General features: G+C 49.1%; 1 protein-coding gene across 4 annotated transcripts in view; it reads right to left on the bottom strand.

Annotated features, from left to right (window-relative positions):
* The window catches only part of LOC140410599 (b(0,+)-type amino acid transporter 1), a 72,165-nt gene extending 49,719 nt beyond the window's left edge, over window positions 1–22,446 (bottom strand). For 2 of the 4 annotated variants that reach the window (XM_072498881.1, XM_072498883.1), the window contains exon 1: window positions 21,687–22,445. In XM_072498881.1, coding sequence (XP_072354982.1) covers window positions 21,687–22,385 — 699 coding nt within the window. In that variant the 5' untranslated portion in view covers window positions 22,386–22,445. Of the gene's footprint in view, window positions 1–21,686 lie in introns of all 4 variants that reach the window. The other 2 variants (XM_072498880.1, XM_072498879.1) reach the window with 2 other exon arrangements.
* Between the last annotated feature and the right edge of the window lie 3,744 nt (window positions 22,447–26,190).

Below are 26,190 nucleotides of genomic sequence, written 5' to 3' on the forward strand. Positions count from 1 at the left end.
AAATTTGCCTTCACCTTTAAAAATCAACAGTACACGTGGACATGCCTTCCACAAGGATTCCACAACTCCCCCTCTATTTTCCACCGACAGCTGGCAAATGGTTTAGCCAAATTCTCTCGCCCCGAATGTCTGGTCCAGTACGTAGACGACCTACTACTGCAGACAGACACCAAGGAAGAGCACATTGAGCTTCTGTTCGAACTCCTGTAACTCTTACATTCAATTGGTTGTAAAGTTAACCCCAAAAAGGCCCAGAGTTTGGAAGATAAGGTGATATATTTAGGTACAACTATCACACATGGTAAACGCGAGATCGAGCACAAAAGGATTGACTCGATTGCTAAATTTCCCCTTCCCCAGAACCTTTCTGCCCTCCGGTCATTTTTAGGAGTGGTTGGCTACTGCCGAACCCACATTGACGGTTTCGCCAGCAAGGCAGCACCCCTCTCAGACCTCCTAAAGAAAGGAGCCCCCTGGGAATGGCTTCACCAGCATACGGATGCTGTGGATGCATTGAAGCAAGCACTCATAGCAGCCCCCGCACTACATGTTCCAACCCGCTTTCCCCTTACGCTATAGAGGTAGCAAGCACAGACTGCACCCTTTCAGCCGTGCTCCTCCAGGAACGGCACGAACAGTTAAGGCCCGTGGCTTACGCCTCCAGAGTTTTAGATGCTGTGGAGCAGGGATTTTCAGCCTGTGAAAGGCACCTGCTCGCAGTATTCTGGGCAGTACAGTATTTTTCGTACATTACCGGACTAAACCCCATCACAATCCTCACAGAACACACCCCCACCCAACTTTTACTGGACGGACGACTCAAGGACGGTACAGTTAGTCAGATAAGAGCAGCCAGATGGACCCTTCTTTTGCAGGGACGGGACATCACTGTTAAAAGGACAAAGACCCACACTTTTTTAGCCGACAGCTTACAGTACCCCGGAACCCCCCACGAATGTGAAATTATCTCTCCACACCACGACACAGGCCCCTTTATTGCTAAAACACCCCCCAGAAAGATAGGTAGTTCAACCCAGAGCCCCAAGCACACAGACATGTGCGAACCCATAAAGATATATGTGGATGGATCTTCCACAATATTAGAAGGGAAGCGCAGAACTGGATGCAGTATTTACATCGAGGACGTGCAGGGATGCGCCCGAGAAGAACTAGCAATAAAACTTCCAGGACACTTAGGCGCACAGGCGGCAGAACTTGCGGCCATCGCATACATAGTGGAACACCCAGATTCCTTCCCCAGCCCAGCAGACATATACTCAGACAGCCTCTATGTCTGCAACAGCCTTACGGAATTCCTGCCCCTGCGGAAAGCAAGAGGATTTGTTTCCGCAGACGGAAAACCCCTCCCTTCAGCCCCATTGCTCCGTCACATCTTAGAGAGAGCACAGAACAGAGTTTTGGTATAGTCAAAGTTCTAAGTTACCATCGTTCCTCCCTCTCTGGAAAGGTAAAGGCCGACGCACTGGCTAAGGCAGGTTCCAGGCATGGATATTTTTGGACACCCCCTGAAAGCGCACCAGTGAATGCAGTTCATGTCTCGCAGACTAAGATCGAGGATCTAGTGCAGGCCCAGAAGCAGGACAGCAACCTCAGGGAGATTTTGAAAGGAAACTATCCAGCACCCTACGAGAGGTTTAGAAATGCACTGACCACACATGACGGTGTGGTGTTAAAAGACACCCTTTATGTGGTTCCTGAACAGGACAGGAATCAACTGATTTGTTTGTTCCATGACGGTCATGGACATCAGGGAATCGATCCCACTACAGCCCACCTCAGGCAGCTCTGCTGGTGGCCGAGTTTAAAAGACGATGTAAATCACTACATTGACTTACTTACTTACCTTGCACTGATTAACTTACTTACCTTGCACTGATTAACTTACTTACCTTGCACTGATTAACTTACTTACCTTGCAGGTCAGCTATTTAGTTCGGGAGTGAGAGCTGGGACCTTAGAAACAGCGCGGGAGCTGCGAGGCAGAGGGGACCGTTTAAAAGGTCGCTGCCTGGGGTGAGGTAAGTACTGATTAACTTACTTACCTTGCAGGTCAGCTGTTTAGTTCGGGAGTGAGAGCTGGGACCTTAGAAACAGCGCGTGAGCTGCGAGGCAGAGGGGACCGTTTAAAAGGTCGCTGCCTGGGGTGAGGTAAGTACTGATTAACTTACTTACCTTGCAGGTCAGCTGTTTAGTTCGGGAGTGAGAGCTGGGACCTTAGAAACAGCGCGGGAATTTGAAAAAGCGCGGGAGCTGCGAGGCAGAGGGGACCGTTTAAAAGGTCGCAGCCTGGGTGAGGTAAGTACTGATTAACAACTTACTTACCTTGCAGGCCAAGTCGATTTCAGCAGGAGCGGACGGGGGGCAGTGCGGAAGTGATTTCTGGGAGGTAAGTCTCTCCTTTAAATTTTTTTTTAATTTTAGTGTTTAAGGTGGGAACAGGAAGTCGACCCACGGACGTCTGGGAAGACCCTCACCAATAAATTCTGGTGGAGAGGAAACCCGAGACACTACACGTGTAGTGTCTCCCACCCGCCCTCCTCCTCTAACCTAATAATAAAACCCATTGGTGTGAGGTAAGTACCATATTTTATTATTGTTATTAATATTTTTTTTATATAAAAAATTTAATTTAGTTGTTAGCCAGATCTTGGTAGAAAGTTAGAGGGATGGCAGGGAAGGGAGTGCAATGTTCCTCCTGCAGGATGTTTGAGGTGAGGGATGCCGTTAGTGTCCCTGCTGATTTTACCTGCAGGAAGTGCTGCCATCTCCAGCTCCTCCAAGACCGAGTTAGGGAACTGGAGCTGGAGTTGGAAGAACTTCGGATCATTCGGGAGGCAGAGGGGGTCATAGATAGCAGCTTCAGGGAATTAGTTACACCAAAGATTGGAGATAGATGGGTAACTGTAAGAGGGACTGGGAAAAAACAGTCAGTGCAGGGATCCCCTGCGGTCGTTCCCCTGAGAAACAAGTATACTGCTTTGGATACTTGTGGGGGGGGGGACTTACCAGGGGTAAGCCATGGGGTATGGGCCTCTGGCACGGAGTCTGTCCCTGTTGCTCAGAAGGGAAGGGGGGAGAGGAGCAGAGCATTAGTAATTGGGGACTCGATAGTCAGGGGCACAGATAGGAGATTTTGTGGGAGCGTGAGAGACTCACGTTTGGTATGTTGCCTCCCAGGTGCAAGGGTACGTGATGTCTCGGATCGTGTTTTCCGGGTCCTTAAGGGGGAGGGGGAGCAGCCCCAAGTCGTGGTCCACATTGGCACTAACGACATAGGTAGGAAAGGGGATAAGGATGTCAGGCAGGCTTTCAGGGAGCTAGGATGGAAGCTCAGAACTAGAACAAACAGAGTTGTTATCTCTGGGTTGTTGCCCGTGCCACGTGATAGTGAGATGAGGAATAGGGAGAGAGAGCAATTAAACACGTGGCTACAGGGATGGTGCAGGCGGGAGGGATTCAGATTTCTGGATAACTGGGGCTCTTTCTGGGGAAGGTGGGACCTCTACAGACAGGATGGTCTACATCTGAACCTGCGGGGCACAAATATCCTGGGGGGGAGATTTGTTAGTGCTCTTTGCGGGGGTTTAAACTAATGCAGCAGGGGCATGGGAACCTGGATTGTAGTTTTAGGGTAAGGGAGAATGAGAGTATAGAGGTCAGGAGCTCAGATTTGACGTCGCAGGAGGGGGCCAGTGTTCAGGTAGGTGGTTTGAAGTGTGTCTACTTCAATGCCAGGAGTAAACAAAATAAGGTAGGGGAACTGGCAGCATGGGTTGGTACCTGGGACTTCGATGTTGTGGCCATTTCGGAGACATGGATAGAGCAGGGACAGGAATGGATGTTGCAGGTTCCGGGGTTTAGGTGTTTTAGTAAGCTCAGAGAAGGAGGCAAAAGAGGGGGAGGTGTGGCGCTGCTAGTCAAGAGCAGTATTACGGTGGCGGAGAGGATGCTAGATGGGGACTCATCTTCCGAGGTAGTATGGGCTGAGGTTAGAAACATGAAAGGAGAGGTCACACTGTTGGGAGTCTTCTATAGGCCTCCAAATAGTTCTAGGGATGTAGAGGAAAGGATGGCGAGGATGATCCTGGATAAGAGCGAAAGTAACAGGGTAGTAATTATGGGAGACTTTAACTTTCCAAATATTGACTGGAAAAGATATAGTTCGAGTACATTAGATGGGTCGTTTTTTGTACAGTGTGTGCAGGAGGGTTTCCTGACACAGTTTGTTGACAGGCCAACAAGAGGCGAGGCCACATTGGATTTGGTTTTGGGTAATGAACCAGGCCAGGTGTTGGATTTGGAGGTAGGTGAGCACTTTGGGGACAGTGACCACAATTCGGTGATGTTTACGTTAAGGATGGAAAGGGATAAGTATACACCGCAGGGCAAGAGTTATAGCTGGGGGAAGGCAAATTATGATGCCATTAGACGTGACTTGAGGGGGATAAGGTGGAGAAGTAGGCTGCAAGTGTTGGACACACTGGATAAGTGGAGCTTGTTCAAGGATCAGCTACTGCGTGTTCTTGATAAGTATGTACCGGTCAGGCAGGGAGGAAGGTGCCGAGCGAGGGAACCGTGGTTTACCAAAGAAGTGGAATCTCTTGTTAAGAGGAAGAAGGAGGCCTATGTGAAGATGAGGTGTGAAGTTTCAGTTGGGGCGATGGATAGTTACAAGGTAGCGAGGAAGGATCTAAAGAGAGAGCTAAGACGAGCAAGGAGGGGACATGAGAAGTATTTGGCAGGAAGGATCAAGGAAAACCCAAAAGCTTTCTATAGGTATGTCAGGAATAAGCGAATGACTAGGGAAAGAGTAGGACCAGTCAAGGACAGGGATGGAAAGTTGTGTGTAGAGTCTGAAGAGATAGGCGAGATACGAAATGAATATTTTTCGTCAGTATTCACTCAGGAAAAAGATAATGTTGTGGAGGAGAATGCTGAGCTCCAGGTAAATAGATTAGATGGCATTGAGGTACGTACGGAAGAGGTGTTGACAATTCTGGACAGGCTGAAAATAGATAAGTCCCCGGGACCTGATGGGATTTATCCTAGGATTCTCTGGGAGGCCAGGGAAGAGATTGCTGGACCATTGGCTTTGATTTTTATGTCATCATTGGCTACAGGAATAGTGCCAGAGGACTGGAGGATAGCAAATGTGGTCCCTTTGTTCAAAAAGAGGAGCAGAGACAACACCGGCAACTATAGACCGGTGAGCCTCACGTCTGTAGTGGGTAAAGTCTTGGAGGGGATTATAAGAGACAAGATTTATAATCATCTAGATAGGAATAATATGATCAGGGATAGTCAGCATGGCTTTGTGAAGGGTAGGTCATGCCTCACAAACCTTATCGAGTTCTTTGAGAAGGTGACTGAACAGGTAGACGAGGGTAGAACAGTTGATGTGGTGTATATGGATTTCAGCAAAGCGTTTGATAAGGTTCCCCACGATAGGCTATTGCAGAAAATACGGAGGCTGGGGATTGAGGGTGATTTAGAGATGTGGATCAGAAATTGGCTAGCTGAAAGAAGACAGAGGGTGGTGGTTGATGGGAAATGTTCAGAATGGAGTTCAGTCACAAGTGGAGTACCACAAGGATCTGTTCTGGGGCCGTTGCTGTTTGTCATTTTTATCAATGACCTAGAGGAAGGCGCAGAAGGGTGGGTGAGTAAATTTGCAGACGATACTAAAGTCGGTGGTGTTGTCGATAGTGTGGAAGGAAGTAGCAGGTTACAGAGGGATATAGATAAGCTGCAGAGCTGGGCTGAGAGGTGGCAAATGGAGTTTAATGTAGAGAAGTGTGAGGTGATTCACTTTGGAAGGAATAACAGGAATGTGGAATATTTGGCTAATGGAAAAGTTCTTGAAAGTGTGGATGAGCAGAGGGATCTAGGTGTCCATGTATATAGATCCCTGAAAGTTGCCACCCAGGTTGATAGGGTTGTGAAGAAGGCCTATGGAGTGTTGGCCTTTATTAGTAGAGGGAGTGAGTTCCGGAGTCAGGAGGTCATGTTGCAGCTGTACAGAACTCTGGTACAGCCGCATTTGGAGTATTGCGTACAGTTCTGGTTACCGCATTATAGGAAGGACGTGGAGGCTTTGGAGCGGGTGCAGAGGAGATTTACCCAGGATGTTGCCTGGTATGGAGGGAAAATCTTATGAGGAAAGGCTGATGGACTTGAGGTTGTTTTCGTTGGAGAGAAGAAGGTTAAGAGGAGACTTAATAGAGGCATACAAAATGATTAGGGGGTTGGATAGGGTGGACAGTGAGAGCCTTCTCCCGCGGATGGAAATGGCTGGCACGAGGGGACATAACTTTAAACTGAGGGGTGATAGATATAGGACAGAGGTCAGAGGTAGGTTCTTTACACAAAGAGTAGTGAGGCCGTGGAATGTCCTACCTGCTACAGTAGTGAACTCGCCAACATTGAGGGCATTTAAAAGTTTATTGGATAAACATATGGATGATAATGGTATAGTGTAGGTTAGATGGCTTTTGTTTCGGTGCAACATCGTGGGCCGAAGGGCCTGTACTGCGCTGTATTGTTCTATGTTCTATGTTCTATTGAGAATTGTCTTATCTGCGCCAAGAAAAATCCGGACAAATACGCCAAAAAGGCTCAGATCTGTCACACCCGACCCGTTAATGGCCCCTGGACTAACCTCCAGATTGATTTTATGGGACCATTGCCCCCTTGCAGAAATGTTATAAATATGTACTCGTGGTGATAGACACATTTACCAAATGGGTGGAAGCATTTCCATCCAGAACTAACACGGCAAAGACCACAGCCAAGATTTTAACCCACCACATCTTTACGAGATGGGGACTCCCCCGCAGCATTGAATCCGACCAAGGTTCCCATTTTACGGGACGTGTCATGAAGAACGTCCTCACGATATTTGGCATTACCCAAAAATTCCACATTGCATACCACCCCCAGTCAAGTGGTATCATGGAGCGCATGAATCGGACGCTAAAATCCACCCTCAGAAAAATGGTCTAACAAAACAACACCACTTGGGACTCAGTCCTCCCTTTTGCGCTGATGTTTTTGCGAAATACAGTTTCAACTTCTACAGGTTACACCCCACACACCCTCATGACCGGACGCCCCATGAAAGGGACAGAATTTTTATTAGGTTTAGATTTGACCAGCCCCGAAGTGACGGCCCTCACACACGAGAAAACAGTCGAACAATTAGTGGAAAACATTAAAATGGCTCAGCTAGCAGCCGCAGTGAAATTGGGCACAAGAAAGAAACAGAGCAAGGCTTGTTTCGATAAGACAGTGCATGCGACTGAATTCAGTGTAGGACAGCAAGTCATGCTCTCCGTATACAACCCCAGCGCATTCCTGTCTCCAAAGTACTCGGGTCTGTATTCCATTGCGGACAAAGTAAGCCCTTCCGTCTACAAGATAAAGTACCCCAATGGAAAGACTGCGTGGTTCCATATCAACCAGCTGAAGGCATATGGAACACAGTCTAACCACGCACACCATGTCATGCTCGACACAGCACACCACACCCCGCCCACAGCCAACGTAACCCTACCATCCCCCAACACGTCCAGCCCAGCCACGGACTCAACCTCGACTCCACCCCCGAAATATACACTCCGCCCCAGAATGCCCACTGACTGCAGCAACAGCGACAGCGACTGTGACTCAGACAATAGCCACAGCACACCTCCCTACTATCCCCATGCAACAGGACCGACACCCAGCGATTCTGAGCACGATTCGAGTGATCCCTTCACGATCACTTTCTCAAACAAACCCCACCACCAACCACCGAGCTACAATGACGACCCCAATTCCATCCCCACAGAACTAGACACCACCTTTTGGCACCGAGATAATTCGTACAAACTCATCCGGAACGATGAGAGCGATCCAAAATCACACCATGCAGCCCTATCAGCCCTGATCCACTCGAGAGTTTGGCATCGGGAGAAGATGACGACCTTGAGTCTGACTCCCAAAACGAGAACCCCTTTGCGACCCTGTTCGCGACTGATAACTGAGGTGTCCAGATGATGTTTGAAAAGGAACCGCTTGGGAGAAAACGGTGTCCTTTCTGATGGAACCAGCAGCATGTTTTATGTTGTTTGTAGTGTTTTGTTAAATGTTGTATGTTCGACCGGAAAAAAAAATTTCCACGGCCCCACGCCACCACCCTTCTGACGCCCACTGGCAGTCAGAGAAACTAGTTTGGCCAGACGCCAGTTCAGCGGAACTAGTTTGTCCACAGAGACATGTTAAGGTCCCAGACGCCAGTTCAGAGGAACTCGTCTGTCGACGGAAACCCAGACCCCCGTTCGTAACTACTCTTCTGGTTCGAGGAAGGAACCAATACGGCAGCCCCCACGATGACTACATTTTTTGCCCGTTCTTGTCGGTTGCTCAGGCAGTGGAGAAACAGCTTGGGACCCGCCCTGCCTGGGAACCCCCCTCTGGTCAACTACGCTCGGGTAGGAGAGACACGGCATTGGTCACCGTCCTACCCGGGGACTCCATCTAACTCTTACCCGTAGCTGCCCATACGCACCTCATTTTGGCAAAGTTTGGTTCAGAAAAAGTTTTCTTTTGTTTTCAGGTAACCCTTAGGTTGCCAACCTTATGCTATTTACATCCTCAAACATTTGGATGGTAAACCGCACAGCCTGCGAGACGGCTCGCACTGGTTCATATCTGTAAGTGTGTCTTGTCCTGAAATTCGGTTTTTGAAAAAAAAATTGAGGGAGTCACACATAGTGACCAATTATAAAGGGAGTAATTGGCACTAAAGGACAGACAGACTATCATACGAGATATTAACACAACGTAGTAACAGACACTATGCTTGATCACACAGAACTCCAGAAGCTCCAGGACCGGAGAAGAGAAGAGAAGAGAAGTGAAAGAAGAAGAACCATGAGGACATCCTCCGGATTGTTCATCATTATAATGGACATTTGGTTGCGCACGAACGCAAACCCCATGACCTCAAGCCCCCCAGCCGTTACTGATTCACTTCCCTACAGTACCCAGAGCCCAGTCACAAGCGACACCACACCATCTTGGTGTGACAGGTGTATAACCTGGTACTCCCTGTCCTACGTGATAGAATCCCTATTGGTATTAGCGATACTCTGCTGCATCGTGCAGACTATTCGTCTGAGAAAGTGGAGAAGGAGAGCCTACCGCGCTCGCACCCTGGTATATAGAATAAGATCCCCTATTTTCGGATACGACCAGAGCCCCAACCCCCGCGATCTATAATAAAGAGCATTCATTTGCGTTTTGTTGTAAATCAAGAAATGTTCATGAGCAATTGTACAATCCTGAGCTTGACTGCCAAGCCAGGAAAATGTGTATAAAACTGCTATGATTTTGTTTGTATGGTTTAGGAAGTTAGTGTGATGAAATATTTGAGTGAGTGTAGTGTATTAAGGATAGTTAGAGGTTCCCATTTCCTTGTTTTGTAATGCATGTCCCTGTTTGACATAGCGCCCCTCAGAATGTCAGTTAAGATTTTCTTGCATAGTTATGGTCAATGTAGAGGCCATAGAAGAGTGCTTGCTGGGTCAGGGAATGGAAAGCAACGCAGTTATGTGATCCTTCACGCTTCGCGTTAGGATCACAAGGAGGGTGTGTAGCCACCTGAGTTGGCCAAGTCCCGATTTAAAATGGTGAATGGCAAAGGCTGAAGGGAAATTCAGCCAACACAGGCAGAAACCAGCAGGTGCAAGTTTGCTGTGTATTTAACTCTGCAAAGGCCCAGACAGCATCGATAATAGCAGCCATCTGCATAATAATGTAGCAACCATCTACATACTAATAAGCAATCCCCGGGAACAATAGCAACATTTGGGACAAACAAAACTAAGCCAGACTCCCCGGCGCCAGCAGGAGCCAACACAAAAGAGGTTAATGGACACCTCAAGACCGCCCATCGATCAGGGAACCGCTCCAGCATTGGAGAAATCGAACCAAGCGATTGGAATGAAGCCCAATCACCTAGAACCAGGTACAGGGTCTGCCCCGAAAGGCGGGAAGCCCCTGGGGACTATAAAGTTGAGCCCCCAAGTTCAAATCGTTCTTCTTGACCGGGTCACCCAGCAACGCGAACCAACATTGACCGTGACCGGTTCAACTGCCGCCGAGAGATCGTAAGTCTCAAGTCAACGCTCGCTACGAGATAGGCGCTCCTAGCTATCAATCCGTACCAACTTCGAATCCCGCAGACTCAAAACCCGAACGAAAGGCCATTTGTTCCCCTGACCTGGTGGGCCAGTCCGAAGTTAAGTACAGGCCTGTTAGTGGTAGAAATAGATTAGACGTAGAATTTGTGCATGAGTAGCGATTACTGTGTATAATAAATGTGCTTTGATTTAAATCTTACTAATACTAATACTCGATGTATTGAGTTATTGGTCATTACTCAAATTTGAACCTCGTGGCGGTATCATAAAGATACCTGCCGACTCGAGAACAAAGGTTATAAAACAGAGCCAAGTGAACCAACCAAAAGTTAGCAACATGAGCAAAGATGGCTACTCACCTCCGCAGCTTCCCGCGGAAGCCCTTCCGTTATTCAAAAGGAGTACTAATCGGCGCCAGCGTGACCGCTTGCTGGGGAGGCCGTTGGATATGGGGGGGCTCTCGTTACTTGTATGGAAATTGGGCTTAGGTGGTGATAAATCGTTTCTCGCTGCGCTACAGTGAGATCCCGACCTAAGGGAGCGGGTCGGTTGCATCACAAACTGTTTGGCGCCAGTGTGGTTCTCATTTTTGGCCTCTCCCACTATTCACCAGCCTCGTTTACTTTGAGCGAGAGCGTAATGACTCCGGAGAATCGCCCTTATGTTTTGGGTCAGGGTCCTGATGTTGGGATTAAATGGGAGTCCAACTTTGCAATACATCGAGAGGGAGAGGGGGGTGGGTGGCAGGTGGTGGGGGCGGCGTGGGAGGCATCTCCAAGCACCTACTGTGCTCCCAGCAGCATGGAAGGCCCAGTCGCTGGTTGGAAAATACATTCATACATATAAATGGCTTGGATATTGGACTACAAAGTGACATTTTTAAATTTGCCGGATAGCAAACTTGGAGTGTGTTGTTGGTGATTTTTGATAGCAATGGGCAATACACGGCCATGAAATCCAGCAGGGAACAGCTCGTCTTGAAGGTGGTCACAGATATCGGTGATCAGTTACAATGCCTGTCTCAGTCTGTGAAAGCACTGCATTTCAGATAGGTCAAGGAATCTGAGTCTCTGTCTGTAAATCTCTCGTGTGGGTGGAGCCATCTGCAGTCTTGTACTTCTCTTGGACTTCTCGCTATTGCCTCCTGTGCATCTCTTTCTCTGTCTGTCCCTCCTGTGCGTTTATCCTTCTTGTGTACCTCCCTACCTTTTAACTCCCTCCAGTGGACCTACTGATCCCCCACAGCATGTTGGCGCTGCCATGTATGGTGATTGACTTCCTTGCCGTTGTAATATTGAAAACATCTGTGGTGGGTCGGTTCACATCCTGCTGGTGTCTGCTTGAGAGCCTCCACACCTCTCGGAAACCTTTAGGCTGACAAGAACCATCTATGAAATGTTTCTCAGAGGGAGCTGACAAAGCTGTAAGGACAGAGCCTTTATCAAGATTAAACAACCTGAACTTTAAACATCTCCATAAGCCGTGGCTCAATCTCATTTCGTTTTCACTTGCAAGTTTCCCAGTTCCTGGGAAATCCATGCTGATTTAAATTGAATCAATTGAAATTCTCTTATTGCTCTGAAGCTATTCTGCTAAGGTCTGTGTTAATTAACAGCCTACCAATCCTAATCAACACAGCTCTGTTAAAGCCAGAAGAGGGCGCATTGGAGCTGGTTTGATTTCAGTTTTCACTTCTTACCTGACCCAAACCCACTTGTTCTTGGGTCTTCCCCAAGGTATCTGTTATTTTTATTTTTTTAAATTTTAGAATACCCAATTATTTTTTCCAATTAAGTAACAATTTAGCGTGGCCAATCCACCTACCCTGCACATCTTTGGGGTGTGGGGGTGAAACCAACGCAGACACGGGAAGAATGTGCAAACTCTACACGGACAGTGACCCAGGGCCGGGATTCGAACCCGGGTCCTCAGCACCGTAGGCAGCAATGCTAACCACTGTGCCACCGTGTTGCCCGTAAGGTATCTGTTATAACCCAATCAGAGGCCATGGTGTCTGTAACCTCAGAGTCTCTGCGGCCTCACCAGAGTACGATCTACCTAGATGAAGGAGCGGAGCCACCGCCTTAATCCAGGCCCAAATGAGAGCCGGGCGCCAGGAGACTCTTCGCGGAGTAGGAGGTGTAGTGGCAACGAGGATGGGAGTGGCCAGGCCGACCATGGTCCCACCTTCACATGGACCCTTTCAAGGAGCCTTGTGTCTAATTATTGTAGATGCCCATTCGATGGATGTCCATCAAATGACCACAATGACATTGAGGGCCACTACTGAGCGGCTCAGACAAACCTTTAGTGTTCATGGGCTTCCCGAAGCACTGGTATCGTACAACAGCATAGGGTGTGGAGTTCACCAACTTTCTGAAGCAAAACGGGATCCACCATGTACGGACTGCACCTCACAGCAGTAGACATTTGAGCTCGGCATGAAAAAAAAACAGACCTCCGGTTTCCCGGAAACCCAACTGGCCTTGTTTCCTTTTTTATTACTTACCACACCACATGCCACCACCAGAGTGGCCCTCAGAATTGTTAACGGTAGGTGAGGCTGAGCCTTGTCCTGCCAGATGTATGGGTCCTGCCAGGTGTATGCAACTGGCAGGAACATGCTGAAACACACCAATCCAGACCCATCTGGGAATGTGGCGGGCGACACAGTCTATTTCCAAAATTTTGCCAACAGGGTGTTGTGGGTCCCAGGGATGGTCGTAAAGCAGTCAGGACTGGTCTTGACTCTGTATGAGTATGAGGTAAAGATTCAAACAGGCGCATGGACCACCTCCGCAGCCGGGTCTTGTAGGTCCAGCATTCACGTGAGGAAGTAGCAGTGCTCTGAAAGCTAGTGATTCGAAACAAACCTGTTGGACTTTAACCTGGTGTTGTAAGACTTCTTACTGTACAGCAGAAACGAGCAGAGCACAATGTGTGACACCCAGGGTTGAAGTTGGTATTATGGAAAAAAACAGACTACCCACGGGGGGGCGGGGGGGGGGGGGGGGGGGGGGGCGGAGAGGGCAGATGGAGGGAATATATGTTAAAAATTCTGTAAGTAAGGAATGTCACTATGTAAATATCAGGTGCACTATAGATCGAGTTGTTACTCTGTAAAAACTGAAAAATGCCAATAAAAATATATTTTTTAAATGGAGCGTCTCCCTCATTATGGTGGCCTGCAGTGACCTCCAGCAGAGGGGCGACATGGTGGGGGGGGGGGGAGGAGGAATGGAGGTGGGGCACGGGAGCAGTCAGTGCTGGCTGTACTGGGGTCCGTGGTCCAAGCACTCCCCCCCCCCCCAACCCTCTGCCCAGTACCCCCTCGCCCCCAGCGCCCCTTCTGCAGCCAGTCCAGTCCATCCCTCACATCCATCTGATGGAGCACCAAGGCAGGTTGTAATGTAGTGAACATGTGTTTATTGTGAACATATATATACTAGTTTGTGCCCTAGCCGCTATAGCTATGTTATGTGCTGCATCCATGCCAACCCAACTGGTGTCTATCTTTTTAGCCTTATGGGTCCTAATGCTATGCATAGGTGAATCCATGAGTGGTACATCAGGAGTGGAGGCGGCCTGCTGCGACTCACGCCCTGTGACCTGGGTCCCCTTTGCCAACTGTCTTCTGGGGCGACCAGGCCTGGATGGGTTCGGCTGCTGCTGTGGTGTCCAAGGTGGCATGGCGCCACCCTGTTCTGCCCGCTGCCCATATGATATGCCAGGGTCAGGAGGGGGAGGGGGGGAGGGAGGAGTCCGAGGTGTTGTGATGTTCCTACACCTTCCCTGCGGGAGTCCGCAACATGGGCCCCATCATCTCCTCCTCTCTCAGGGTACCTGCTGCATGGGACAGGGGTGTGAGTCGAGTTAATTCCTCAGGCTGCCCCGCCACCTGGCACTGCCAGTCCTGGAGCCCCAATTGCACCTCGACCAGGGTCTCCATGCTCGCAGCCTAAGAGCACAGGGAGTGGGCCAACCTATTCTGGGATTGCGCCTCATCACCCAGTGACTGTGCCACCACTTTCTGAGTCTGTGCTACATCAGGCAGTGACTGCACCATTTTCCCTGGGACTGGGCCACCGCCCTCTGTGTCTGAGCCACGTCGACCAGCGCCCGGGCATTATGTCAGTGATGACCCACTGTGACTGTATCACACTCTGGAGTGCCGCTGCAATGTCCAGCTGGCTGATACATGGCAGCTTGTGAGAGGGCAGCCTTGTTCTGGGACTTGGCCACCACCCGCACAGATTGCCCCAGGCCTTGGACATCATGACCCATGGCTGAAACCTTTGCCACCCATCCGGTGTTGGCCAGAATGGCACGCAGTGTCGATGTCACCACTTCCTGCTGCTGCATGCGGTTGAACTCCCCCACCTGTACCTACAGGTACTGGATGCTCGCCGACAACTCCTCATGCAGTCCCTGGCTCTGTAACTACATTTCCTCAATTGATGGGACTGTCAGCTAGTCCATGGGCTTGGATGACCCTCCATCCATCCTCCCCCTGTTGTACCGCAGCATGGCAGCATGTATGTGGTGCACATCAGGGAGTGTCCCAGGAGCCTCTTCATTAAAGTGCCCAACCGAAGTGAGTGTCTCTGGGATGGTGGGGGGTGTTGGAGACAGCTGTGCTGGAAAGTCGGTGTCTTTTTTCATAGAATTTACAGTGCAGAAGGAGGCCATTCGGCCCATCAAGTCTGCACCGGCTCTTGGAAAGAGCACCCTACCCAAGGTCAACACCTCCACCCTACCCCCATAACCCAGTAACCCCACCCAACACTAAGGGCAATTTTGGACACTAAGGGCAATTTATCATGGCCAATCCACCTAACCTGCACATCTTTGGACTGTGGGAGGAAACCGGAGCACCCGAAGGAAACCCACGCACACACGGGGAGGATGTGCAGACTCCGCACAGACAGTGACCCAAGCCGGAATCGAACCTGGGACCCTGGAGCTGTGAAGCAATTGTGCTATCCACAATGCTACCGTGCTGCCCTAAACTCTTGCCTGAACTCAAGCTCCACGGTGTCACGAGATGCATGTCGAGGGCTCTTGTCGGTGTCCTCGTTATCTTGTGGGGGTGGGGGGGTGGTGGGTGGTGGGGGGGGGGGGGGGTGGGTGGGAGGGGGGGTGTAGAGGGTGACCCCGTGTGTGGGTGGAGTGGGGGGGTGTTGGGGTGATGGTGGAGGTGGAGGGGAGGTGTGGGTGTAATGGTGGTGGAGGGGTGTTGTGTGGGGGTAGTGGTGCTGCCTACTCACCCTGACCGCCCCGAGGAGGTCATGCAGTTCCTTTCGGCACAGCAGTCCGGTCCTCACGGTATTGTTCACGCCATCTGCGCCCTGGTCCAGTGAACGGCAGCGGCTGGCAATTTCCTATTCACATGGGCACAGGGTCGCCTGCCTCTCCTCTACGGTGGCCATTAGGGTCTTGCGTTCAGCGTCCGTGAAACGGGTGCTGCTCTTCTTACTGCCATCTTATAGACTGAGATGAGTATGTGTGGGGAGTACAGTGTGTATATGTGGCTGCAGCTAGTCAGCCTCCTCATTGTCAATCCCAAGCCCAGTGAATCCGGCACCATTTCTCATAGGAATCGATCATGTTCCACGTGGTGCACCTGCTAGTTCCTTAATGGTCGGTGAATTGGTCCAGGTGCAACACCAATTTTGCTGTCATAGAAGACCACTAATCCTGACCGGTGTCAACACTTAGTCTCAAGAACAGAGAATCCGGTTCAAGGTCTATGACTTGTTTCTTAATTTGTTGCAGAAGCTAGAACTGAGGATCATTCTGAAGAAGTTCAGGATAGAATGACATTTAATTCATAGACATCAATGTGAAGCAATTGTTCCAACAAAAACCTGGAAATGAAGGGTACCAGTAAAATTGCTCAAGCTGGTCTTGGATACCTTAAAATGGACCTGATGTCAGTATCACTGATTTTAACTGGGGGGTTGAAAATAATGAACTGTTTTTTCCTTCTGAGACAGTTATGTACTAAATGACAATGTTGATGAGTACAGTAAAAAGTCTTAGAAGTCTTATTTGGAATCACGAGCTTTAGGAATATAGCTCTTTCATCAGATGAGTCCAGCAAATAATATGCGAAGGGAGGAAGTGCATTCACAAAGACTGGGGTTCAGGGTGACAGTGCGGGAGAAGAAAACAAAGTGCAATTCATGATTTAAAGCCATAATACCAATTGGGCTGAATTTAGTTTTCTCAGTGCAGGTACTGATAGCAGTCGCGGAACTTCAGTTTGCAGTGAGAAGAGCTGGCAGACTGCAATTATACAACCATTGGCCAATTCCAATTATTTGAGGAATATGGTGACCAAGAAGGCACCAGATCCGTTATCAGCTGACTGGTTCAGAGGTCCAGGCACCATTTTTAAGCAACATCTGTGTTGCCTCCATTGCTGACATGCAACAGCATATGTAGAGTGTATACAAGACCCCAGGGTCGTCATCTTGCCTCCAGACAAGGACGGCACATGACTCAAAGCAGACATTGTGTGGCCTCCTGGTTCAACATTGTCTCCCTGCAGATACTCCTCCAAACTATCCAGGTATGACGGGAGTGTTTTCCTCCAACAAGGATTCCTACGTCAGACTCCTCTTCAATGACTACAGTTCCTCCTTCAACACCATAATCCCAGCCAAACTCATATCAAAGCTCCAAAACCTAGGACTTGGCTCCTCCCTCTGCAACTGGATCCTCGACTTCCTGACCCACAGACCACAATCAGTAAGGATAAGCAAGATAGTTTTTAATACCCCCTGCAAGGTTGCGTACTTAGCCCCTGCTATACTCCCTGTACGCACACGACTGTCTGGCAAAATTTGGCTCCAACTCCATCTGCAAGTTTGCTGATGGCACGACTGTAGTGGGTCAGATCTCGAACAACGAGGAGTCAGGGTACAGGAGGGAGATAGGGAACCTAGTGGACTGGTGTAATGACAACAATCTCTCCCTCAATGTCAGCAAAACTAAAGAGCTGGTCAATGACTTCAGGAAGCGAAGTATCGTACACACCCCTGTCTGCATCAATGGTGCTGAGGTGGAGATATTTGACAGCTTCAAATTCCTAGGTGTGCACATCACCAACAATCTGTCCTGGTCGACCCACGTCAATACTATAACCAAGAAAGCACAACAGTGTCTATACTTCCTCAGGAAACTAAGGAAATTCAGCATGCCCACATTAACTCTTACCAACTTTTACAAATGCACCATAGAAAGCATCCTATCTGGCTGCATCACAGCCTGGTACGGCAACTGCTCGGCCCAAGACCATAAGAAACTATAGAGTCGAGAACCCAGCCCATCACACAAACCTGCCTCCCATCCTGTCTACACCACCCGCTGCCTTGGGAAAGTGGGCAGCATAATCAAAGACTCCTCCCATCCGGGTTACTCATTCTACCAATTTCTTCCATCGGGCAGGAGATACAAAAGACTGAGAACACGCAAAAACAGATTCAGAAACAATTTCTTCCCCGCTGTTACCACACTCCCGAATGACACTGTTATGGACTGAAGTGATCTCCTCACACATCTTCTCTACTTAGTAGTACAACACTCTGTATGCTCACCCCAATGCCTGTGTCTATGTATTTACATTGTGTATTTATGTATGTTCTTTTTTTTTTCATGTATGGAATGATCTGCCTGTACTGTACGCAGAACAATGCTTTCCATGTACCTCAGTACATGTGACAATAAAACAAATCCAATCCATTCCAAAGATTCAATGGCCTTGAAGCCCACAATTTCAACCAAGCTCATTGGATCTGTTCTAAAGTGCACCAATTCTCTGGCCTGTTTAAAGAGGAAGTACATCAATTCTTTATGTCGTGATGTCGGGGTGCCACATATGTCACACATGTCGCACATGTCCCTTGTAGAGCCCAGGGAGGAGCCGCTGGAATTGGGTTCCGCAATGACTTTTAAAGCCACTGGCTTTAAAGACTTTTAAAGACACTGGCTTTAAAGATTCCTCGCTCAAGGAGTGATCTCATGAAGTAATAGGGATATGGTGACATAGACATAGAACTTACAGTGCAAAAAGAGGCCATTCGGCCCATCAAGTCTGCACCGGTCCATCACCCTACCTAAGCCCACACATCTACCCTATCCCCGTAACCCAGTAACCCCATCTAAACGTTTTGGACACAAAAGGCAATTTAGCATGGCCAATCCACCTAATTTGCATGTCTTTGGACTGTGGGAGGAAACCAGAGCACCCAGAGGAAACCCACGCAGGCACGGGGAGAATGTGCACACTCCGCACAGACAGTGACCCAAGCCCGGAATCGAACCTGGGACCCTGGAGCTGTGAAGAAACTGTGCTAACCACTGTGCGACAATGCCGCTCATATGGAGCTGAATTCTCTGTCGGCGGGACCCTCTGTTTTGGCAGCAGCGCACTCACGCCAGTGGATTTCCCGATGGCGTGGGGTGCCCACAGTAGAAAACCCCATTGGCCGGCTGTTGGGACACAGAGTCCCGCTGCCAGAGAGGGTGCACCACACCAGACAAAGGATGTGGCAGGATGGAGAAACCCGCCCATGCTATATCAAAAACAAACTTTATTACTAACACAGTATTAAAATATCTTGAACATCATACCAGAAAATTCTAAACAATGCAGTGACAAGTGGCTGGTTTAGCACAGTGGGCTAAACAGCTGGCTTGTAATGCAGAACAAGGCAGCAGCGTGGGTTTAATTCCCATACCGGCCACCCCGAACAGGCGCCAGAATATGGCGACTCGGGGCCTTTCACAGTAACTTCATTGAAGCCTAATTGTGACAATAAGCGATTATTATATTATTATTATATTCCCACTCAAACACCCAAAAAGAACCATCTCAGCTCTTAACCCACCTTAAATAGATAGCACTGAGGCATACCTGCTTTACAGAGATGTTCTCTGACACGGTCTAAAGAATGGATCTGCAGAAACTTTGGCTGTATGCTTTCAGAAGCTACATCAACTCTCCTAATCAGACCATTCGGAACTAAATGGAAAGACTGCAAATCTGTATGCAGAAATATCTTCAACTGAACTGCAATGGGAGCAAACTGCCTGACTTCTGTTCACAGCTTCATCTAAAACTCCACTGACCTGCTTTCTGCAAAATGCCTGCTAACTTAGCTCCACCCAGTAACGACATCATTTTATCTAGCTGAAAATTCCACAGGGAACCCCCTCCCCCTTAATCCAAACAAAACTGCATTTAGTCCAAGCTTTTACGATGGCTTAATTGCACCCCTGGCTCTCAAACGTTTAGTTGTTTTTCAAACTAGTATTTCTTTTAAAACATGACTGCAGCAGTCACACTTTTAACCCTTACTGCAGCAAATAACTGTAACACAATATGGCTGAAATTCCTACATTCATCACAATGGCCACTCCGACACCAGAATGTAGTTGAGGTAGGAGCAGTAGACTGTGGGATGCACCATTGCTCTACGCAGACATTACCTTGATTATCTCCTTCCTGACCGCTCTCAGCATCAAGTCCTGCTGCAGATGGTATCCCTTGTTGGCATGCTGGCTGCACTTCAATGACACTAAGTTCAACTCTTCCTCTGCACCAGTCCTCCTCCGCTCGACACTCCCTGAACACTGGATGTACGAGACCCATTTTGCCTGCAGGCATTCAATAACAGAGGGCAGAACCTTGGCAAGGGTGCGTCCTCCAAAGCAGACCTGGGTTTCAAGAAAAACCTTGCACCTGTGGCAGAATGCTGCTCATCCCGGTCTTGGGGGGCTCACCCGAGACTTACTTAATTCACTCTCAACCTTTCTTCAGTTGCAGTCAACTGTACTCGCAATATCTTCCCGCCTCCTCTCCCCTCTGCCAAAACAATCCCAGAGTGATGACAGGCAGCTCGAATTAGATTAGCTTCCACTTCAAAGACTACTTACCTGCTCACCACCAGCACTAGCTGGTCAAGAAAGAAAATGCCTGATATGCGCTTCCAACTTAATCATAAAGATAGCGCTGAATTTCTAAACGTTGTGACTTTATGAGTATTCGCTGCATATTAAACCATTAAAATTACTTTCCCGCTGCATGTCATTGGCATTGCTGTCCCACTTCCTCCCCCATCACCCCACCAATTCAGTGCTCCCATCCCAACATAGAGCATTGAAACTGCGTTTCCCACACTATTCAATACCCTACCTCTTTCTCTCCCTCTCTCGACAGAATTAAGTTCCACCCAATCCTCCATCCTCCGTTTACAGCTGGGAATTTGCAGTGCAGCTGAAAGTGAATGGAGGTGTAGCCATCCAAGGTGGCCACCTGCAAAGGACCATGGGAATTATGGCCAACCCAGGACTCAGACAGATACAGACCCTATTTGTATCTGAAACACAGGTAACCAGACCTGATCGAAGCCACCGCTGGTTTGCATTTTAATGGCCCATTTCCCAGGACAATAGAACTCCAATCAAGCAACCGGTACAGCCACAGACTGATCGGCGCCACTCCCCTTACTCAGAAAGCCCAACTGCCAAGGTCAATGACCGTTAAGGACCCGCCCAGCTACTAAAGCACCCGCCCCTTTATTGGCCGAAATCGAAGACAGTGATCAGAGCCCTGTCGAACTATTGGGTCCAAGGTTAAGGACCGCCCCAAAGAGCGCAAAATCCCAGAGGGATAAAAGAGGACACAGCCATATGTTCTGTCTCTTTTGGATCCGGCCTGTGCCAACCCAATTGCAGCAGGAACAGCCAGCTAAGTTCAAGACCAACGATTGCTACCTGACGGATGAGCCCAGCAGAGACAGAGCCACTTTCTTCCAACCAGCCAAGTGAAATCCAGATGAAGGCCTTTATCTATTTGCACAGTGCCGTTTGCCCTGAAGTTAAGTATAGGTTATTGTAGCTGATAAGTGTAGTTTAACTCGTCGTAGATATTGTGTTGCATGTTGTGATAACTCCTGTGTATGTAAATAAACCATCTTTTGAACTAACTAACTGGTTGTGTGGTCATTTGATCGATATAAGGGAAAGGCTTGTGGTTCATGAAGATAAATAGAAATACCCACAGTATTGGCGACGCTGTTGGGACTGAAACAGAGCAACAAGAGGCTTGGCTGGAATGCCTGTTCTCGCTCACAACGAGTCCGCCACGGACGAGACTGGAGAATTCCACCCACTCACTCTATTTTCTAAACCTTCTCAAGATTTTTGAAAAAGTTAAAATTAATCTGCCATTTTAGTAGAAAGCAACTGTCCAAAGTTACTTAACTAAATAAACTCACAGAAAAGCTTCCCGATAGGAGACAGGATTATAAAGAGAACAGTCACATTCAATTGTTTGCATGGTTTTATATGCTGGCTGAGCACTAGGTGCTCAGCATAAACAGGATGTTGCTAATAGTAATTATAATTAGTATTGTAATGCAGTAGTTTTTTAAGAATCAAGTGTTATCTAAAAACCATTTGTTTTGCACTTACCTGGGGGCGTCTGATTTCTTCGGTCACGTAATTTAAGTTATTCCATCCATCATAAGACCACATCCCCTGTTGGAATGCCATTCCCACTGACCCAATTTCTCCTATTGTTCCTTTAAAGGCATTCTGAAAATTGTGTATGTGTCCCTTGAAGATCAACACTATTCCACCGGTCACAATGATAAATAGGGATAGTAGTTTGGCAAACGTGAAAACATTTTGAATACGAGTTGCCAGCTTCACATTAAGACCATTAATGATCCCTAGAATTAAAATGCTGGCAGCTGCCGTGCATTTTACCACAGCTGATGGTGGTCGACATTCACCATAAAATGGAGCTGCAACGTACTGCGCGAGACTCAGAGACATTGCTGCAATACCGGCAGGTCTAGCAAGAAACACAGAAGTCCAGGAGCACAGAAAGGCAGGGACATGACCAAAATTTCTAAAGATGTATATGTACTCGCCGCCAGATTCTTTTATGGTAGTCCCAAGTTCTACATATGCGAAAGCGGCTATTGTGCATATCAGCCCACTGGCTGTCCATATCAAGAGGCTGGCTCCAGGACTCCCAACGTATCGTAACACCCATTCCGGAGACATGTAGATGCCAGAGCCAATCATTGTCCCCACAATCAAACAAACCGCACTAATTAATCCTACTTCACGTTTTAAATGTAGTTTTCCTGTAGTTGTATCCATATCCAAGGTGGGTTAGCAACGATGCAGCTTGATCCTTTCCTCCTTTTCTCACCTTTAGCACTACCGAACGTCCTTGTTTAAATATTTTACGACATGTAAAGTTCTAAGTATACAATACCTGACCAGCATTTTGTAAACATTAACTGCTATGTTAACTATCAGTCCTACCTTCAGATAAAGTGCTGGCATGCAAAGCAATATGCAAAGGTAAAGCTTTAGTCCTAAAATTCATGGTATAACTATTACAGTGAAATAATAGAAAACACAAAGTGTTCTATGTGCTGAGGAGGTTAGGATTGTTCAGACATCTGGCACATCAATATAAAGAGCCCTTGCTCGAACTGTGGCTGTGCACAGCCTTACAGAGTCACGTATATTCTAAGCAAAGTTATGTTATTTTTTCATTCTCTGGTTACTCCTGGCAAGACTGACATTTTTTTTAAGGGGCAATTTAGCGTGGCCAATCCACCTACTCTGCACATCTTTGGGTTGTGGGGGCGAAACCCACGCAAACACGGGGTGAATGTGACAGTGGCCCAGAGCCAGTATCGAACCTGGGACCTTGGTGCCGTGAGGCAGCAGTGCTAACAACTGTGCCACCGTGCTGCCCCCAAAACTGACATTTATTGTTAGTCCCTTACTGCCCTGAGAAGGCGTTGCCATTTCAGAGGACAATTAAGATTCAATCATACTGGGGTGGAAGTGCAGTCATTTATCGGCCAGATTCGGTAAGTGCAGACAATTTTACTGAAGGATATTCATGAACCAGTTGGGTTATTATTGAGATCCTGGCAGGGTCACGGTGTCAATTGCTACTTTTATTAATAGAAATTCCATGGTGGCTAATCATCAACTGAAGAGTGTGGTAGAAAAATGCAAATTACTGCAGATGCTGGAATCTGAAACAAATATAGAAAATACTGGACAATCTCAGCCGGTCTGACAGCATTTGTGGAGAGAGAAGGGAGCTAACTATTTGAGTCTGGATGACTCTTTGTCAGAGCTAGAGAGAACATGAAATGGGATCAGATTCATACTGTAGTGGGGAAGGGGAGCCCTTGGCGCAGAGGAGGTGGATAGAGGGCCAGCATTCGGTGATTGACAAAGATGTCGTAAACAAAGGGAATGTAAATGGTGGTGATCAAGGCTGAGGTGGGTGCTGATAGTCGCACATTAAGAGATCAGAATGTGTTAATGGCAGAACAGAGATAAGCAGTGTGTCAAAGGACACCTTTGGTCAACTGGGTCAAAAGACCCACACCTTCCAGTCCCTTGACATTTCAATTCACCACCCTGCTCTCTCATCCACATGTCTGTCCTTGGCCTGCTGCAATGATCCAGTGAAGCCCAATGCAAACTGGAGGAACAGCCCCTCATCTTCCGTTTAGGCATGTTACTTACTGCCTTTGGGACTTAACATTGAGGTCAACAACTTCAGACTGTGAACTCTCTTCACAACCTTTACCCCACTTTTATTTATATCAATTTATTTTCGTTTCCTCCATCAATCCATTTTTCCCTCACTACTGTCTCCCCACCCTCCACCGCACTTGGGCCACCTGGTCCTTTGACACCATGCTTACCCCTGTTCTGCCATTAGCGCATTCTGATCTCTTAATGTGTGTGGTAATACCAGGTATTGCAGTACCTAAGAGGTGAATGACCATTGGCTAGACCGCGGGGTCTACCATTGGATAATGTACATAGCCCCGCCCTGAGAGGCGGGGTATAAGAACCGATGCCGTCCCAGCAGCCTTCACTTCTGTAACATCGCTGCTGGGTACAGTTCTATCTGATTAAAGCTGAATCGATATGACTCCTCGTGGCCTCAAGAGTATTGATTGTGCATCAATTTAATCAGCTAGTACTTTTGAAGGATGGATCTCCGCATCAAGCCGGCATGCCTTCAGCTCAGCCCTCACGCAGAAAACTCCACCACAATTTTTAAGCATTGGCTGGCGTGTTTTGAGAGCTACCTCGAAACGGCTGCCGACACCCCCACGGAAAAGCAGAAGATACACCTCCTACGCTCGCGGGTCAGCCCGGCGATCTACCCCCTGATCGAAGGGGCGGCGAACTATGATAAAGCCATGGAACTGCTGGAAGGACATTACATTCGTCCACTGAACCAGGTCTACGCCCGTCACCTGCTGGCAATGAGACGGCAGAGCCCAGATGAGACACTCGAAGACTTCTACCGGGCACTGATAGTGCTGGGCCAAAACTGCGGCTGCCCAGCGGTGACGGGGAACGAGCACACCAAACTTTTAATTCGAGATGCTTTCGTGGCAGGTATGGTTTCCCCCGACAGCCGCCGAAGGCTCCTCGAAATGGACACACTGGGCCTCACTGAGGCCCGGGCCCTGGCAGGGCCCATGGACGTGGCGTACAAGAATGCTCTCACGTACGCCCCCGTGCGCACCGCGCCCCCCTGGGCTGCGTGGCACCCCGCCACGGCAGCCCCCCAGACTTCCTCGCTAAACCCCCAGACTAACCAGCTCACTTACCAGCAAGGCGCCCCGATACCGCCGTCGGCCAACGCTGCTTCTTCTGCGGCCAGGCGAATCACCCGCGTGCGCGCTGCCCGGCCCGCACCGTCACCTGCAAAGGGTGCGTCAAGAAAGGCCACTATGCCTAGTCTGCCTAGCCCGCGCTGTGGCCGCGGTATCCGGCGACCACCAACAGCCGTTCCTCCAGGTCCCAGCTGTCCAAAGCCCGCCGCAGTCCTTCTCCCAAGCCCCGCCAGCCCAACGCGCACCGCAGCCTTTGTCCCCCCAGGCAGTCTGGCCATTTTGCCCCCCGGCAACCACGCTGGAGGAGTGGGTAAGTCTGGGGGGCCACCATTTTGTCCCTCGCCGCCGCCATCTTCCAAGTCCCCGTCCCCGGACTCCATGTGCGACCCGTGGCCTGCGCCATCTTGGATGGGGCCTCAAGCCCCCAGCACGGCTGACTACGCGCTGCCCGACCAGAACTCCTTGCTGCAGCTGGCCTCTGTGACCCTGGATCAGAGTCGGCCCCGGACGCTAGCGAAGGCCACCACAACAATCGCCATCAACGGCCACATGACGTCGTGCCTGATCGACTCCGGGAGCACGGAAAGTTTTGTCCACCCCGACACGGTAAGGCGCTGTTCTCTGGTCACCTATCCCGTCAAACAAAGGATCTCCCTGGCCTCCGGGTCACACGCGGTGCAGATAAAAGGGTTCTGCCTCGCGAACCTCACCGTCCAAGGCAGGGAATTCCGCAATTTCCGCCTATACGTGCTGCCACATCTCTGCGCAGCCACCCTTCTGGGACTGGATTTCCAGTGCCAGCTACAAAGCCTGACCTTTAAATTTGGCGGCCCTAAACCCCCCCTTACTGTTTACGGCCTCGCGACTCCTTAAGGTCGACCCGCCTTCCCTGTTTGCGAACCTCACCCCGGATTGCAAACCCGTCGCCACCAGGAGCAGACGGTACAGCGCCCAGGACCGGACCTTCATCAAGTCCGAGGTCCAAAGGCTGCTGAAGGAAGGGGTCATCGAAGCAAGCAACAGCCCCTGGAGGGCTCAAGTAGTGGTGGTAAAGACCGGGGAGAAACATAGGATGGTCTTCGATTATAGCCAGACCATCAATCGGTTTACGCAACTGGACACGTACCCTCTTCCCCGTATTGCCGACCTGGTAAACAGGATTGCGCAATACAAGGTCTTCTCCACGGTGGATCTCAAGTCCGCCTACCACCAGCTACCCCTCCGTAATAGTGACAGGCAGTACACTGCCTTTGAAGCAGATGGGCGGCTCTACCATTTTTTAAGGGTTCCCT

The sequence above is a fragment of the Scyliorhinus torazame genome, chromosome 4 (assembly GCF_047496885.1).
Source record: "Scyliorhinus torazame isolate Kashiwa2021f chromosome 4, sScyTor2.1, whole genome shotgun sequence".
NCBI classification, from domain to species: domain Eukaryota; kingdom Metazoa; phylum Chordata; class Chondrichthyes; order Carcharhiniformes; family Scyliorhinidae; genus Scyliorhinus; species Scyliorhinus torazame.